This window comes from Elgaria multicarinata, chromosome 4 (genome assembly GCF_023053635.1).
Source record: "Elgaria multicarinata webbii isolate HBS135686 ecotype San Diego chromosome 4, rElgMul1.1.pri, whole genome shotgun sequence".
Classification (NCBI taxonomy): Eukaryota; Metazoa; Chordata; class Lepidosauria; order Squamata; family Anguidae; genus Elgaria; species Elgaria multicarinata.
Genome location: NC_086174.1, coordinates 75,857,313 through 75,874,372, shown reverse-complemented (window position 1 = coordinate 75,874,372; position 17,060 = coordinate 75,857,313). Strand labels below are relative to the sequence as shown.

At 40.4% G+C, this 17,060-nt stretch overlaps 1 protein-coding gene across 2 annotated transcripts in view; it reads left to right on the top strand.

Moving 5' to 3' along the window:
- The window catches only part of UTRN (utrophin), a 390,352-nt gene extending 374,053 nt beyond the window's left edge, over positions 1–16,299 (top strand). Inside the window, exons 73-76 of one of the 2 annotated variants that reach the window (XM_063124582.1) lie at positions 465–573; positions 2,256–2,348; positions 12,586–12,608; positions 14,121–16,299. In XM_063124582.1, the coding sequence (XP_062980652.1) occupies positions 465–573; positions 2,256–2,348; positions 12,586–12,608; positions 14,121–14,129 (234 nt within the window). In that variant the 3' untranslated portion in view covers positions 14,130–16,299. Of the gene's footprint in view, positions 1–464; positions 574–2,255; positions 2,349–12,585; positions 12,618–14,120 lie in introns of both variants that reach the window. The other variant, XM_063124583.1, reaches the window with a different exon arrangement.
- The last annotated feature ends 761 nt before the right edge of the window (positions 16,300–17,060 follow it).

The following is a 17,060-nucleotide window of genomic DNA, read 5'->3' as shown; positions in this document are numbered from 1 at the left end:
TAGCTTCCTTTAGGCTAGTTAGCATCACCCCCTATTGACTTGAGGCCTTCTTCCTTATAGGGGCTTGGTCTGTTTCAGCAGCCTCAGGCTGCAATGATGCAGAAGTGGTTGTGATGTGGTGGTATCTTCCTGGCTACAGTCCTCAGAATCCAAGGAAAGCAACACAACCTTTGCTGGACACAGGGGAGCTTGTCCCTGGGTCCTTCCTGGAGAGCTAGATCTTCAAGAGTTGGAACCTCATGATGCCCTTCTGTAACTGAGACCCCTCCCTGATCCCATAACTCAGGAGCTTCATCCTCTGAGGACAAGGGATCAGGATCCTGGGCCATGACAATTAACTGTATTTCCAACCTAGATAACAAATCTTACAAATTCATTGTTAACAGATTATATCATGCTTAAAGTTTGTTTTGATGCCCTCAAGTGGATTTCTGGAGTGAATTAATTTTTTAAATCTAATTTAGCCTGAAACAGATTCCAGAGTTAATGGAGGCTCTTCCTGTGCTTCACCTCAACATTCCACCTTGAGCTATTCACCTGATCAGGATGCCAGTCCACAGTTTAACCAGACAGGTAAGTTCCTGGTTACTACAAAGATAATGTTTTATTTGTCATGAATGGGTTCCCTAAGACGTTAGGTTAGAAACCTAGTCCGTTGCAAAATGTATAGGGGATTTTGCCCATTCACGTGTGGGCTGAAATAGGTAGATGGAGTATCCTACGAGCAAAGAGCCAAGGAGGATAAAACTTTGTCCATTATTATAGTAGGAGTATGTATTCATACATAACAAAGTATTATCAGAAAGAGAACACTTCTGTAGCTGCTTTGAGCCCTTCCTTCTAGAATTGGAACGTTGAACTATAAGTTTCAAAAAAAATAAAAAATGTACAAAAGCTACTTATTATAGGGCTTTGGTACTTATCTAGTGCAAGTATTGGATTTGTTTTTTAAGGAAAGATTTAATTAAACGTAAGCAGTCAAGGTATCAGAACTAGAAATTTCAGCTAAAAAGGTTCATAACATTTTAGATACATTGGGTGTAAAATGTGAAAATAAATGCATTAATTCATTTGTTCATTAATTTTTAGCCTGCTGTATGGCTGCATAGAAGCCCTCAATGTGGCTTATGAAAGTTTAATGTAATACACTTTATAAAACAGCTAAAACAAGTAGATGAAATGGGGTAAAACTAGCAATGGAATATGTCATTACTGAATTTTCAGCTACTGGAAAATCCCTTAATAATAAAAATCAAGCCAAATACCTATCAGACTAAAACCATTTTAACATTCTTTTAATGTAAATACTGGATAAGTCCAGTATGGATAACTATTACAAAATATATTTAGGGATTTGTTGGGACCTTGTAAACCTATGTACAATATTGATATTAAAAGGGCATATGTGACTTTTGAACAGATCCTTTAGGTCTCCCTCTCTAACCTATTTTTTAGGTCAAGTGGGGTGGGGAGATGAATTTGCTCCCCATGCTCAGCCCTAAAGCCATTGCAGTTGATTGCCTAAGACACTCCAATCTGGGCCAAAGAGAAGGGGGCTCCTTCTCCCTTTCAGCCCCGAAGTCACCATGATGACTTGGGCTAGGCTGAATCAAACAAGGAGCAGAGAGTTGTCTTCAGTCACCCAAGCTCATCTGCCCAGGCAACTGAAGGCTAGCACCCATGCCCCACTCTTTGCTTCCAGGAACTTCCTTACTTAGCATCATAGGGGCAATGCACATGCTTTGTCCTATATCAGCATGGGTGGAGGTATTGGTGTGCAGCGCAGTCATTCTGGCCTCTGCTTCCCTGCCCCCTCCTCAAAAGTATGGGAGCTCTACCGTCGGTGGAGAGGGTCTCCATTTAGTAATGCTCAGCATGGGCCACTGGGAGTTTCTAATAAGTATAATAATTTGAAATACAAGTCTGTTACTGCTTGATAAAATAATAACTTAACAGTCTATTTTTTTCCATTGAGCTGCTTCTTGGCAATTCTCTCTGGTATTATCTCATGCACAGCGGTTAAGTTTTATAATGCAGAAGATCAGGTATAAATTGATTATTTCTATTCCTCTCTTCCCTGGCCATTATCAATGGGCAATTCTGCATATCAGATGAGAGATTTCAAGTAGTGGGGTGTTCCCCCTTCTTTTTAACTCTAAATGCATTAAGATGGCAAGCGTGGATGGAAATTGCTTTCAGACTCTTCAGTGCTGCTTCTTTATTCATAAACTGACTGCATGTTTTGTTTTCATTAGGTGTAGATGACTTGTTAGTCCCACCCCATGATACTAGCACAGATCTAACAGATGTCATGGAACAAATCAACAGCACATTTCCGGCTTGCCGCAGTAAGTGTTAAGTACATTGAGCCAAGAAAAGTGAAGCTGAACTCTGATGCAATCACTTACTGAGATGCAAAGTCATTGCAACGCTCTGTAGAACTGCTCAGTGAATGGACATAACAGGATCTAAAGTGAGCCTAGAATTGAACGGGAGCCATATGATACAGAAATAATTTCATGGTGTAATCAATCTGTCACTTTTAAACTTCAAATCCTTTTCTTTCTAAAAGAAGTCTTGCTTCGCTTTCTAACAAACACAGCAAACGTATATGGCTGAACAACTGATACACATAACTGGTAAATTTACAGAGGAATATCTGTTGAAGCTAAGACAACAAAGAGTCTTGTGGCACCTTAAAGTTAAACCAATTTATTATGGCATAAGTTTTAAAATATTTTGTGGGTGCCATGATGCAACAGCATCCACAGCATTCTTATGATCCTGCTGGCATACAGCTTGTTATCATGGTGAGCTGGAAGCAATAGACCTGTGGCAAAAGATAGAGCCCCCACATGTTATGCTAGTGCTGATTAAAAGGGATGGGGCGGGAGTACAGTGTTCATTTAAAGGCTAGGAAGAGCATACCAAAAAGAGGCCATCTCACCATTTCTGGAACCCTTCCCTACAAGTCTGTGATGAGGGGAATATTAATCCAGTGGTTGAGTGTCCCTGGCATCTCTGGGATTATGAAATGGGCCGAGATTGTCCTTTGATACATTAAGGAACATAATATGGCCAGAGCAGGGGAGATGTTTACATGTTATACAAAAACAATTTGCCTTGATGCAGTGTCAGTCCAGCTCATTTGCTTTTGAAAAATGTAGAGTGGCTGTACCAGTCAAGGAGTAAGAGCTAAACTACATAATTGGCATGACTCCCTCCAGCACTGACACACTGGAAAACTGATGCAGGACACCCAAATCAGTGAGATTTCTTTATAGCAGGAAATCCCACAGTAAAAGCTTAATAGTTACACTCTCCAGAAATCGTATAGCTGATGGTCAGTAGCTATAGGCTCTATGTAATTCCAAAACAGTTCAAAGCTAAAAACTACAGCCATGTCATAGATCCACACGGAGAGTTTCCCACTGAAATCTCTCTGGCTCAAAACACATGGGAAAAGGCTCAGGATTCCTGGAATCTTCCTTACCAGACAATCAAAAGCAAGAGTTCTAGCAAAGGCCCAGATAAATCCACACACAGAGAGACTTCATCCACCCTGCATTGGGACCTTTGTGCCACATGGGCCTGGCCTATTAAATCCAAGAGCAAGTCCATGCAAGCAGAGAGTTCCACGCCATAGCTTTTGCTTTGGTAACTTCATGCAGAATGATTCCAGGCAGAGAAAAGTCCAAGAGTCAGGATCAAACCCAGCCTGCCAGCACTCTGGGCCAATGACAAGGAAGACAATCCACAGCAAAACAAGAGTTCAATGTCTATGAAAAGCATCACAGTACTTCTCATGGCAAATCCTTAGCAATCCAAAGTTCCAATTAGAAGAAGAGTCCTTGTGCAGAGTGCCTCCATGGGCCCAGACAATGGTAGATCCAAACAGAGAGGGTTTCGGGCAATGAGATGTTCCTAGCAAAGGGTCCTCACCTTGTGTTGACTTAAAAGGGAAAATATGATTATAAGGCACCTACTTGGGACCACTTGACAGACAAGGGCCTTTGGCCTTTCAGCAAGGCTCCTATCTAAACAGAGTGTCTCTGTTCAACCCTTCTGCAAACCCTACCCCACCTCTGTCAGATTCTCATAGACAGCTTCTAGCCTCCCTGCCTGCCAAAGCCAGACCAACAGGTGGATGGGGAGTAGGATGACTCCACCTGACTCTGCTCTGAGAACAGAGACAGAGATAAGCTCACATGGATTCTCACTTTCCAGAGGCTGAACAGGCCCAAACACTTCCAAACTACTTTTAATCAAATCCTAGCTATAACCTACAAGGACCACTGCACCAAGAACTGTTCTCTTTGACATTCAAGTTTTGAATATTCAGAGAGTTTTAATGGTGTGTGTGAGTTTGCATTCAGATGTTTGATCATCATACTTACAGTCCAAAGTGAGGCAGGTAAGTTAGCTAATACTGCTGCTGTTTCTATAGTTTGGCTCTAAGTTTGTTAAGAAAAAAATGACCAAGAATAAGTCATTGTCCTTTTTCATACACTAGGTGGGGCCTTCATGTAGTGGACGAGGAGGAGTGGCACACTGCTGTCCCCCTCCTCCCACCTACTAAATGATATACTGTGAACCAGAGCCTAAAACTAAATGCTCAGTCACACTGGTTCTGTTCATGTGATTTCTTTCCAAAAGAAAAGAAGGAGGAATCCTTGCTCCTCCACGATGCCGAATTCCAGTTAATGTGTGAACCATACTAAGTTTCTCCAGGGAATGTTTAATGTGAATCATATTTTTTATGTGTGACAATGGTGTTATCATTTTGTTAGGTTTGCTACACATGCCTCTTGAATATCTAGGAGCCCAAAATCGATGGTAGCCTACAATATCAGGCACCCTACACTTTTTAGTCAATGGGTGTTAGTGTTTAACATTGGGGTTCATTCATCAGTTTGTGAAAAGAGATCAAAATAGAGCTATAACTGAGATACCACTTTTTCTAAATGAGCACTGACATTCTTGTTCAATGTCTTCCACTCCAACTCCCTTTGTGGGGCGGGGTGGTGGTAATTTTTATTTGGATGTCCCAAATTGCTTTTTACCTGCTTTTGATTGATGGCCTTTATCAGTGTTCTTCACTGCAAGGCCTGAGGACCACGAGCAGCTGCCAAGCACCTTAAGAGGGCTCTCTGCCTCCCCCGCTCTCTCATGCACACACACACACACACACACACACACACACACACACACACACACACACACACAGTTTTTTTGCTGTAGCTGCTCTCACTTAGCAGGGGCTCTTTAGTTTTGCCTTACTGTTTGGTTTAGTGATGGGCTGGCAGTCAGCCAATAAGCTGTAGTAGGAGAGGAACCCAAGAATCAAAGAGCAATGTGAATTGGTTAGCTGCAGTGGTGCACTGCACAAGTGCTGAATGCACTGGCAATAGAGAGAGTTCAATTTTGGACCTGCCCTGGGAGATTTTGCAGCACTGAGTAAAGCAGAGCAGAGCTCTCTCGCTGTGATGAGAAAACGTTTCATCCCAATCCAAGGGCCAAGTGAGCTGTCGGAATTTGCCTGTCTCATAACTCACTGATGAACCCTGGCTTGGACCACATGAATGGGGGAATAAGGAAGATAGGCCTGAAAAGGCCTTCAGCAGAGTCAGGTGCACAATGTTGCCACTTAACCGGTGGGGGTGGGAGAGGAGAGGACCCCTATGGCCCAAGGAAAGGCCTCAGGTGGCCCCGGTGGCAGTGACTTGGAGCCAAAGTGGCTCCTGCTTGAAATAGAGTGAAGATCACTGCCCTCTGCATTGTCATTTTTAGAGCACTCTGCTCTAGCATTTGCAGAGTAGACTACAAGATTGTAAATTACCTTTTCTGATTCATGGGCAAGTAGTTGCTGGGTTGACTTGATGCTCTCAAATATGTATTTCCATCATGGACATGGAAAGACAAAAGAGGTCAGAGAAGAGGCTATATATTTATCAGCCCCAGTCTGTATGGGAATGGGAGCAAGACTGCTTCATTTCTTATTCCAAGTGACATTCTCTTCCTATTAATTGTCCTTTCATTCTTCATTCACAAAGACATGATAGTAATGAAACCATTCCATGTTGCTCTGCATATATATTTTCTGGCCCTTAGCAGAGTATGGTGCAGTTCTCTTCTGTCAAAAGAGAGAGATTTGTGGAGAGCTTTTGTTATCATTTTTTATATTAGCTTTGTGGACAGCCAATTAGGACTGGAAGATAAATTCTCAAGTCTTTGTGGTTCAGTAACAACTTTGTACTGCTTCCTTTGAGATGACCGTAAAGGTAAATGCTTTAACCATTTATAAAAGCTGATGCTTTTAAGTTGTGTAATCTCATGCAAAATATTGAGATAAGATCAAACTATATTATGTTGTCCAAACTCCATTAAACTCTATCAATTATTCCCTTTATCTCTCATGCACACTTTCCTCTTCTTTGAAAAACTATGTCAGAGAAGATACACTTTACATATAACTAGAAAACTAAAGTAAAATCCAGCTAGCTTGAACTGATCCCAGGGGTCTGGTGTTAGTTCCAGATCATTGTCCAAACCCCACTTCTAATTCTGAGTTTGAGAATGTAATTTTAAAGAAGCACTGCCATTTGACATCAGTCGACAGAGCCGTTGATCACACAATTAAAAATGCCTAAATGTTTTATCTGCTGTGGTAAAAACAAAGTCATGCAAAGTATTTTCATTGTCCCTTTCCTTTTTCCTTTTGGTGATGATCTTTAGAACAAACTAACTGGAAAAGGCTCATGTGTAATCAAAGTATGGTTGCTCTCTCTCTGCACTAGAGATTTTCCCAATACAAATGAACAATTTTATGAGTGACCCCTGCTCCTACAACAGAATTTCTCTGTCTTCCCTTTGCTCCCTGCCACCCCCTGCACTTGGCAAGATCAGCTCCGGAGGGCTCCCATACTTCCAGAGCAGATTTGGAGGCTGCATGCAGGGCTGCTGCACAGGCGGGGAGGAAAATCTGTTCTACTACCTATTTTCATTCCACTACCCCAGGGCTGGACAACTTCAGAGCGACACACACATACACACACACTCACCACATGCCGAAATTCTCTGGCAATTTGGCAGCAGCCCAAACCTGCTTTTTCCTGTTAAAACAAGATGTTTGTTTTAATACATACTCATACTCCCAGAAGCCCCAGGGGAATCTGAATGTGTATTTAAACAAGGTGCATACTACCAGCACATGTTGTTTTAAAATACAAAGGCGGGATTTTTGCCCCTGTCATCGTGTTGCCCACCCTAGTGCTAGCAGATAACCAGCATTGGATTGAACACCGCACACACACACACACACGCACACACAATATCTTTCTCCCAAAGATTTGCTAAGCTATGAAAGCAGGGAAGATTTGTAACCTCCTACACATGAAAACAAAGCTGAGCTTCTGCAACTGAAAAAAATACCCACACTGCTTTCTTAGTAAGAACAACTTCCCTCTTAACACCAACCAAGCCATTTGTACTGTCTTTGAGAGTGTTTGCCTTCTTATACTCCGGCGCTCATGATGGTCTGTGAACTCTATTTCATTAGATATTATTCAAAATAATAAGAAGCAATGGCAGTAGATTCCTCCTGTGTGAACCAGTGCAATACAATTCAGCTGATTGTATTGCCGTCGTAGGATACAACACATTGTTTTTATCATATATACTAATCACCAACTGAGGCTGTGTAGTCAAAATGGGGCCACTGAGAAACAAGAAGCATCTGCAAGTTCAGGGGAACTCCAAGGTTTGCAAAAGTAGAGTAAGAACAACACACACACACACCCAAAAAATCCTACCAAATGGGGACTGAACTTGCGTAATAGAAATGGAATGCTGAGTGTTTGCTGAGGGGGGTGGGAGAGAATGGAATGGGGTGTCCTGGAAGAGGACATGGCCGGCTGGAACAATGAGCAGAAGTAATCCTACTGCAACATTTGATTGTATGTCCCACTTGCTGGTTTATTACTGTTAGCCGCTTTGATTTCTTTTTGTAGATAATATAGGATATGCGTTTCATAAACAAATAAAACAAATAACTTTTTGACAAGGCATAAAACGTCTGGTGGCATCCCAGCAGCAGGGTAAAAAACCCATAACTTAACACTACAGACTTAAATTGCTTTCTTATCACAAGGAAACTCTGAGGGTTGTGGTTGTTTGAGTGAGGCTCAGAATCTCTAACATACGTTTCTTATGATAAAATCCATCATAAGCCCTATTGAAATGGTCTCATTCATTTTAATGGTACTACTAGGACTTTGTTTATTTATTTATTTATTACATTTTTATACCGCCCAATATCCAAAGCTCTCTTAAGTTGGATTTTATGCTTAGCACCCTTTTCCACATTACCCAGGATTCATTAAAAACATCAGAACAGCAGTGTGGAATCAGGCCAAGTTCCATCTAGTCCAGCATTCTGTTCATATAGTGGCCAACCAGCTGCCCACAGGAAACCACAAGCAGAACATGAATGTAACAGCACCCTTCTTTGGAGGAAGTCATTACAATTAAAGTGGCATAAAATAGAAATATGTTTGTAGTGCAGATATTTCCAGAGTCTAGTGACCCAGACACAAAAGTCTGAGTAGCATCTGCCCATTAGGGCTTGAGTCTGTGATTTACTGAGCAATATAGAGGCTAACTTGTTAAGAGATGGGTCTCACTCAATAGGAATGGATAGGAGGGCTCACTGAGGAATGACCCCATGGTGGGATGGAGGAGGCTGTCAAACCCTATGCTGTGGGATCCCATTCTGAAGATGGCAACGTATGATTGTATTGTTAATTGGTTTAGCAGCATACTGGATCCCACGTGCAATGAGAAACTGTTGCAGGGTGAGTTGAGGACAGAGTCTCTCTTGTGATAAGCATTAGAGTTAACAACAGATAGCTATTTTTAATACGTAATTTCTCTTTCTCAAATTAATGACATGCAGTTCCTGAGAGTAAGCTTGTGATAACTGTAGCTTCCAAAAAATAAAATTTAATGGAAGCAGAGTCCCTCAGGGAAGGCCTTACATAGTCAAATCTTACATTCCAAAATATAATAGGTTGGAAATGCTTTGTGTATTAATGACTATGGGACTGCAGCAAAAGGGCCATTATGTTCAGCAGATGGCATGCCTTTGAATTTTCTGTAGCCAGAAAGGCATTTATTTTTCTCTCTTGCATGAGTGGAAAGTGTAGAAATGAATACTTCTGATAATTAATAGTCCCTTCAAGGGCCAGCTGAAGATATTTGTCACTCTAAGCAAAGTAAAATTTCCACCATTGCCCATCTTACAGTGATGCCAGTGAAAATATGAGTTCTGTCTCATTTGCAGAATTGCTAATTACTATGAGTATATACTAAAAACAAATCATGTAAAGGAGACCTGAATGGTGACTGATGTATCCTGCACCTATTCAAAGAAGCTCTTTTTTTTAATTTCTTAAGTTGTTCTAGATCAAACTAAGCCCTGCTCAAGGTACAGAACCAAACCAATTGATTTCAGTGTTGCAGATAGAATAAATTACACCCATCACCATCATATTCAGGGTTTCTGAGAGGATTTCCCTAAGGAGGAACACACCTGTGCTTGGTGAGTCTCCCAAGCCCATGCGCACAAAGTCCCACTGATGCTCAAGGCATTCTGCCCTTCCCTTGCTTCCTTCCATGAAATACAGGGAATGTAGTTTCTACTCAGCGCTGTAAAAAGAGCACATCAAAATGGGAGGGTATCATTCGAGCAACTCCCCTTTGGGATAATCTTTGCTTCCCTGGTGGGTCTCCCTTCAAAGTCCTTAAGACACTCGATGGTCCACACGGCATTATTCCTGTCCTAGATAGAAGAGCCATAGCTGAGTGGTAGGGCATACTCTTTGCCTCAACGCTTGTAGAAGGTCCAAGGTTCAGTCCCATCATTTCCAGTGAAAAACATATTTGGTAGCAAGCCTGGAAAAGACCCCAGGCATTAGAATTTTGAGAGTTAAAACAATATTGGATTAATGAACAGACTTCGTATAAGACAGGTTCATACATTCACATATGCTTTCCTTCCCCTTTATAGAGCTCCGGCCCCTTGATAAGAATAAGCACCATCATGCAAAGCATGTACTCTTGTTCTGTCTTGTCTATACTTGGGGCAGCTCAGTCAGCCTTTGCTGTTTTTACTTAGAGAGGCTCAACGTGAGACAGTTTGATAACTTCCCTGTAGCAGTACACAATACCCCCCCATCCCAATAAAGTACAATGCAACTTTTGTAAGTGGCTGAGTGACCCACATTTGCATTTGACAGACACCACTGACACTTTCTTAGGCAAATGGCACATCACCCAAATGGAGACCAATTTAGGGAGCAACACTCATCTTACAAAATGTGTGCATGATCATGACATATCTTTCTCACTCACACACAAACACACTGTTGTCAAATTTCTAACATAAGGCGAGCCATTGGAAGAGTGTAGCTATTGTGCAGCATATTGGCACACTGCCATGTTGATCAAAAGCACAATAATGATGTGTCCCAAAATGCACTATTTGACTGAAAAGAGAGTTATGTAGTCATGCCTCTTTTGCTGTTGTTTTTCATAGTGAACCAGGTTGGTGCATGAAATCTGTTTTAATTTCCTGGGGACAATGAGGTAACTGTAGGCTTTTAATGAAACTAATTTGTCAAGCTATGACCTCTTAAGACAGTCCATTGTTAAAATTTGAAAGAGCCATTTTTGGGAGGTCAAAAATAATACCTGACTGAAAGAAAGGCTTTATGAATGCCCTTGTATGCTAGGTGTTTCTTTTGGTAAAATTGTTATGTGATAATAGCGGCTTGCATCAGAGACATCCCGGACGGACTTAGAGTACTGAGACATGCTATGGTTGCTGTACTTTTCCACAGTAAAACAATACAGTGTGAATGTAATAAATATGTACGCACATATATTTAAACACCTGTGTATTTGCATCTGGGAAACCTGCCCAAATCAAGTTTTCCGGGCATGTATAAACAGGTGTTTTAGATGTGTGCCCACATGCATTATGTTCACACTGGATGGTTTTGCTGCGAAGAACATTGGTATTTTCTTGCAGCAACTGTAATGTGTAGGGCTGTCCTTAATTTGAGGGTTTACCCTCCTGTGTGTTGACTTTTGCACTCACTGTGTATTGCAAATATAGTGGAACTACATTATCTGAAGGCCATACAATAGGCATTTCACAACTGAACCTCACTGGACGCTTTGGCTGTTGAGTCCTTCTGAAAAAATAGTTCTTGCTTTTCAGTTGATGTGACTACAGCCATCAATGCACAGACAGTGATCAACGCTTGTCTGCATGTCAGGTGCCTATAGCTGTTTCCTTCAGTATCCAGGAGGGCTTAGGATACTGGCCTCTTAGATGTGTCCTGCACAGCTTTCATGTACTTCAGTTGTAAGAGGTCTACAGCAACTCAGCTGTTGATTATCAGCACTCCTATTGAATACTCAATGTTCCTGTCTTCACAAGTTGATTTTGCACAATTTTATGAATTAGCGATGGTATATTTGGAAATCCAGACATCACCAACAAGATGGCCTACCTACAGAGCAATCCTAAGTGGGGATAGGTGAGAACATAAGGGCGGATTCACCTCCTCATCCACAGCCCTGCCAGCTTGCATTGGCAAGGGTGGATGTTGGGGTGGTGTGGTGTGGTGAGGATGGAGCAGGTTTCTTTGTGTCTCTCCCCGCCCCCATTCTGGTCTAAGTTGCTGTAGACCAGGATGGCCCATTTCAAGGCCTTCCATCTGCTACCACTGGTAGAAGAACTGCCAGTGGTAGCTGACTACCTACCCAGGCATAAGAGACAACCCCCCCCACACCGGTGGGCCTTTTTCCACAAGGGGATGGTCACTACTGCTAGATCCTAATGCTCTGCAGCCATCAACAACTGGGTTTTGGATTGCAGTGCTAGTGTTATACTATTCTGTCACTTCTTTTTAAAATCTGTTGCTGTTTTAACTTTTACTTCTTAATGTTTTTACTCTAACTGTTTTTGTTTATGGTCATGATTGTTTGTCCTCTCAAAAAAGATGAGGCAGGATACACATTAAAATAGTGAGGCTGTGGGAGTAAATGCAGGACATATAAGATTTGCTTTCTTTTCACTTTCTTTTATGTTTGTCCTTTGCTCTGTGGGGCTTTGGGTTTAAGGTCATCTTAAATTATAAAGTAAGTTCATCTTACTTTATAATTTAAGTGTCTATAAGTTTTCTGTCATCACAAAATTTTACGACATATAATTGGTGCAATAATATAAGCAAATAAAAATATCATCTGGAACAATTTGAATTTAATGATCAGAACATGATTAATTTAACATGACTTCAAAATAAAGTTATGTGCTGGTAGATTTAATATAAACATATGTTATGGTAAAATGGTTGTTACCATGCTTAGAATTTAGGAGAGGTGGGGGGAATAGTGCTGTGTAAAACTGCTGGTCAGCTAGTTTTAAGTGTTGTACATTTTACATGCTGCACAGTTTTATCTTAACCCTTGAGTCTTTGCATTTTATTGCAACTAATCATTTTGTTTTCATATTTACAGCAAATCTTGCTGGCAGACCACAGGTACGATATGTTTTTGGAACTTTTCAATTGTGTTTTCAATGCAGGGAGGAACTTACAGTGGGCTTTCTGGTGAACTGCAAATTTCGGAGTTTTTGTTTCATTGTTTATAACAGCAAATGAACACATTTGAAGATTCATTTCCCCTCATAAATACAGTTCAGAGTAATTGTGCCCACTGTCTGCAGAATTTGAATCTGATATCCCAGACTAGAGACAAGGACAGCAGTTGGTTGGTTACACACTGCTAGTTATGTGGGTGCTGAGCATAATGACCCACACTATCATGCACATGCAGCACATAGCCGTATGGAAACAGCTCTCACACTGCTTTGGCTTACCTCTCAAAAGGATCTGTCTGCGTTACAGTAATAAGCTGAAAAAAGAGTTCCACTTTTTCTCATTAGATCCCAGAAAAAGATCAACGCATAAGCACCAAGACAAACAGTTGAGTTATCAATAACCGTCTAAGAAGAATGATACAATACTGATTTCTTTTTTATCTGTGGAAGCTTAGATAGGCAGAATATTGAAGGAAATCGACTGTAAATACCCCCCAAACTCTGTGTTTTGGGTGTCTGAGACAAGCACCACAGTTCTAGTGGCCATCTTCTCTTCTAGATCTGAACTTTGATGTGATTCTTCATTTGTCAGTCTCTTACATACTCTGGAAATCAGCCTTTTAGAGAACCTGTACACATTTGCTACAGGAATGTCACCCAAACCAGCCACCTCGTGGCAACCAGCGCCAGCTGCACTGCTTGGAACCTCTTTTATTATATGTGGTTCACTGCCATCACACTGAGTTTTTACATCCCTGCCAGTGAAGACCAATATAATGGACTCTTTTTAATGTAGTTGTAGTCTGTGCTTCCAACACTTATAGCCAGGGCAAAGACCACTTTCCACACAGAGCTGTTCTTTAAGAATCCCCTGGCAAGTGTGCACCAACCTGTAGTCTATAGTAGACTATCTTAATGTCTACCTCTTTAACCACAGTTGTGCAGTGTGGGAAATGCACAAGATATTTACAGTTGTTTATCATGGCCCAAAGCAGATATAATGCTAAACCATGGTTAGCACTAATTATGATTTTTTGCTTAACTTTGTGAAAGATCTAAAACATACAGTCAGGCTGGTTTAATTTGCCAAGCTACACTCTGCCCCTGGAGGGCATGGATAATGATATATCTGTAAGGACTGAAGAGGTAGGGTATATATATCCATCCTTTTTTGATACTGCTTTAGAAAACAAAACATTGTCTCCATAGGGTCTATGTTGTATCAGATAACATGCTAAACCATGCTGCTTAACCACAAAATGGTTAACCAAAATGGTTAACCATTTTGTGGTTAAGCAGCATATTTTAGCATGTTCTCTGAATGGGGCCGCTGTCTTGTTGCCAAACATTTTTCCAGAATTTGACTCAAAATATTTATATTGAACGGTGTCTCTGCCAAAGGATAGCATGTTGTTGGTGATAATGCCTTACACTGTTTTCTCCTTAACTTCAGGCAATGTGAAGTTTTCATTTGGAAGGCCTCCTACTCTTCCTGACATCAAATAGAGCCCCTTTTCTACAAATGCCAGTATCAAGTTCCAGTAATCATATGGCTGCATGGGACCTTGTAACATACTGTTTAGCTCTATGTGTTCTTATTCAAATGAGAAAACACTTGAACTACCCAAAGATGAGGATGTTGTGATTTTATAATATTGTGTGTGTTTCCCTTCCTCCTTCCCTCTCTATGCAACTGTAAATTAACAAACTGTGGAGTATTTGGAAATGGTTATACATACGTCATTGATTTATATGATATGCAGCATCAGGAAAGGGGATGGGGATTTAATATCCTTTCCTTTTTGATATTGCTTAAGTGAATTGCATACAGAGTTTGGAGCAAAGTGTTACATTTATACATTCCTTTTGGCTTTTTGCATTTACCATTTCAAGTATCTTCTCTTCTGACTCACATACAATTTTGCACAGGTTATTTATACGTAGCCTAATAGTTTCAAAACGTGGACAGAATATCAAATTCTCATAACCCTCACAGTTAGTATTTGACAAATACCATTTCTGCCTGCTTATAAGCACATAAGACTCTATTTTGCCCCAGCTAACCTCATTCAGCTGCAGTAAATGCCGGCACTAAAATAGCATTTTAATGGATTCTTTCTCCCAACTGAATGCAGACTGATCGTTTCCTCCAGACTTTGTTTTGACTTTAAAATGTGAGGTAAGCTGCATTTTGACTTCTTACAATCATCCTGGATATATGCGATTTTAGTTTTCTGCAGGGCAAACATTATACTCTAATTGTGCCAAGTTTTGTCACGTCTTTTATGTGAATCACCCAGTGCAAAGGGAAAGATCCAGACATGAAATTATTGTATTATCTTTTCTAAAATGATAATAAATGAAGAAGCCCTGACCACTTGGGAAAGTGTTCTGCCTTCAGGTCAGAACGGTTGGCTGGATAACTTCAACCAGTATCATCTTGTATGCAATTTTAAATCATCCCCTTAACGTACATGTTCAAAGGTGGAGAAAGCTGTGTCAAAGTTCAGTCACAGTTTATGATCATTGGCGGGCCATCATTCCCTTCACTGTGGCCTTTGTGGATTTGCATGGGAATTTGCTATCATTATAAAACACTCATTTGTTGAGTAAGTTGCATGTGTGCAATACGCCTGTAGGGATCCAAATGGTGTTGGGGAAATTCCACTCTGTGATTTTATGAATAGTTATACCCAATAGCGAAGTGAAGAGATCAGGCCATCCCTAATGTTAAGTTGTCCTTTACCAGGTGATGCCTAGCCGAGCATCTGATATCCATAATGACATCGTAGTAGGAGATGTAATTCCCCAATGATGCTTTCCCCCCCCCCCGATGCAGATGTCATCATAACCACTCAATTTTCTCATTTCTCACCTCTAAGCAGGGCTTGTAATGGTTATATATAGAGAGCTATGCTTAGAGGTATTATGAGGCTCAAATTAGGTAATGTATGTTAAATGCTCTGATGACTCAAAGTGCTATCTAAATGAAAAGTATTATTTTTTGAGCGCGGGGGGCGGGGGGTGTCGTTGTTGCCAAAAGCAGGAGACAGAAAAGCAGATTAATATGTGGAAAATATTAATTTTCCACAGAAAATTTTCGAGAAGGAAATATATTTTGGTATAGATATTTTGAGAAGGAGAAAAGTTTTGCAGAAAAGGAAAGCCATGACCACCTTTCTACCTCAAACCCATTTTTGAGTATTTAGTTTTAAAAACAGCTTAATAGTCTGATTTTTGCAAGGTATGTTCTTTTGCCAGATCATGTCGAAGCAAGGGAAAAATACCACCCCTTTAAAAACATGTTAGTAGAAAAGATCCCAGTAATGGATATGATGGCTTTTTGTTGTTGTTATAACTGAAAGGTTATGTCTGAATTGTTTTTCTGCCTGTGTTTGTATGCAAATTCTGTCCTCTACTTTGCTGTCAAGTAAAAGCTACCTTAAAACATTACATTGTAACATTCTTCCTCTGAGACGCTGATAAATAAAAGGAATATGTTGCAGTAACATCTCAAAAGGAAAAGTATGTAGTTCTTTTCAATTTTGTGGTATTAAACTATCACACTTCCCTTTTCTAATCTGGTTACATGGTATGACTTTCACTCTGAATAAAATTAATTTTTAAGCGAAGGCTGTTTGATATTCTTCATCTTAGAAGTAAACAAGATTTAAAAGCTCGTTCTGTGTGTGAGAACATTTCAGGCTTCAAGGTGCCTTTATGAAAATAAAACATGCAGCTAAAAATATAGCTCAGTAAATCAGTGCATATTTTTCTGCCATTTTCCATCTATAGGAACATGTCCTGCCAGCCATCAGTCTTTGCTGGGGACAGATTTTAAATTTTAACCAACAATTGGTGAACTTGGTTTAAAGTATACTATTAATATTGAAAATATCAATGTGTGGTGCCCTATTCAGTGGCAGGGCTCAAAAATGATTTTTAAATTCTATTGGCTTGCATTCAGCAGGCTTTTCATTTCTAATATAATGTTCTGTGTTCTGGCAGGAAACATAATTTATAACCAGTGTGATTTTATTATAACATTAAACATACTAGATGTAAGGCATAATCAGTTTGTAGAGGCTGTGGCACTGATCTAATACTCATTCCGTTATGACAGAAGTATTGGTCTGATGCAGAAGACCAGAAGACCAGAACAATGTGTCATCACCAAGGGGATGCCGTTCAGTGAGTTCATAGGGATCCTTATAAGAGAACAAACACAGTTCTTAGAGCTGGCACAAACTTTATAAATAACTGCTCATCTGAATAATCTGCTAATGTGAATCGTATAAGTTCTGTAGTGAAGGCTCATAGAAGATCAGGGATTCTTCTTCCGTGATTACAAAAGTAGCAGAATGCTGGATGTGTGTGTGTGTGCTTTGGTCAG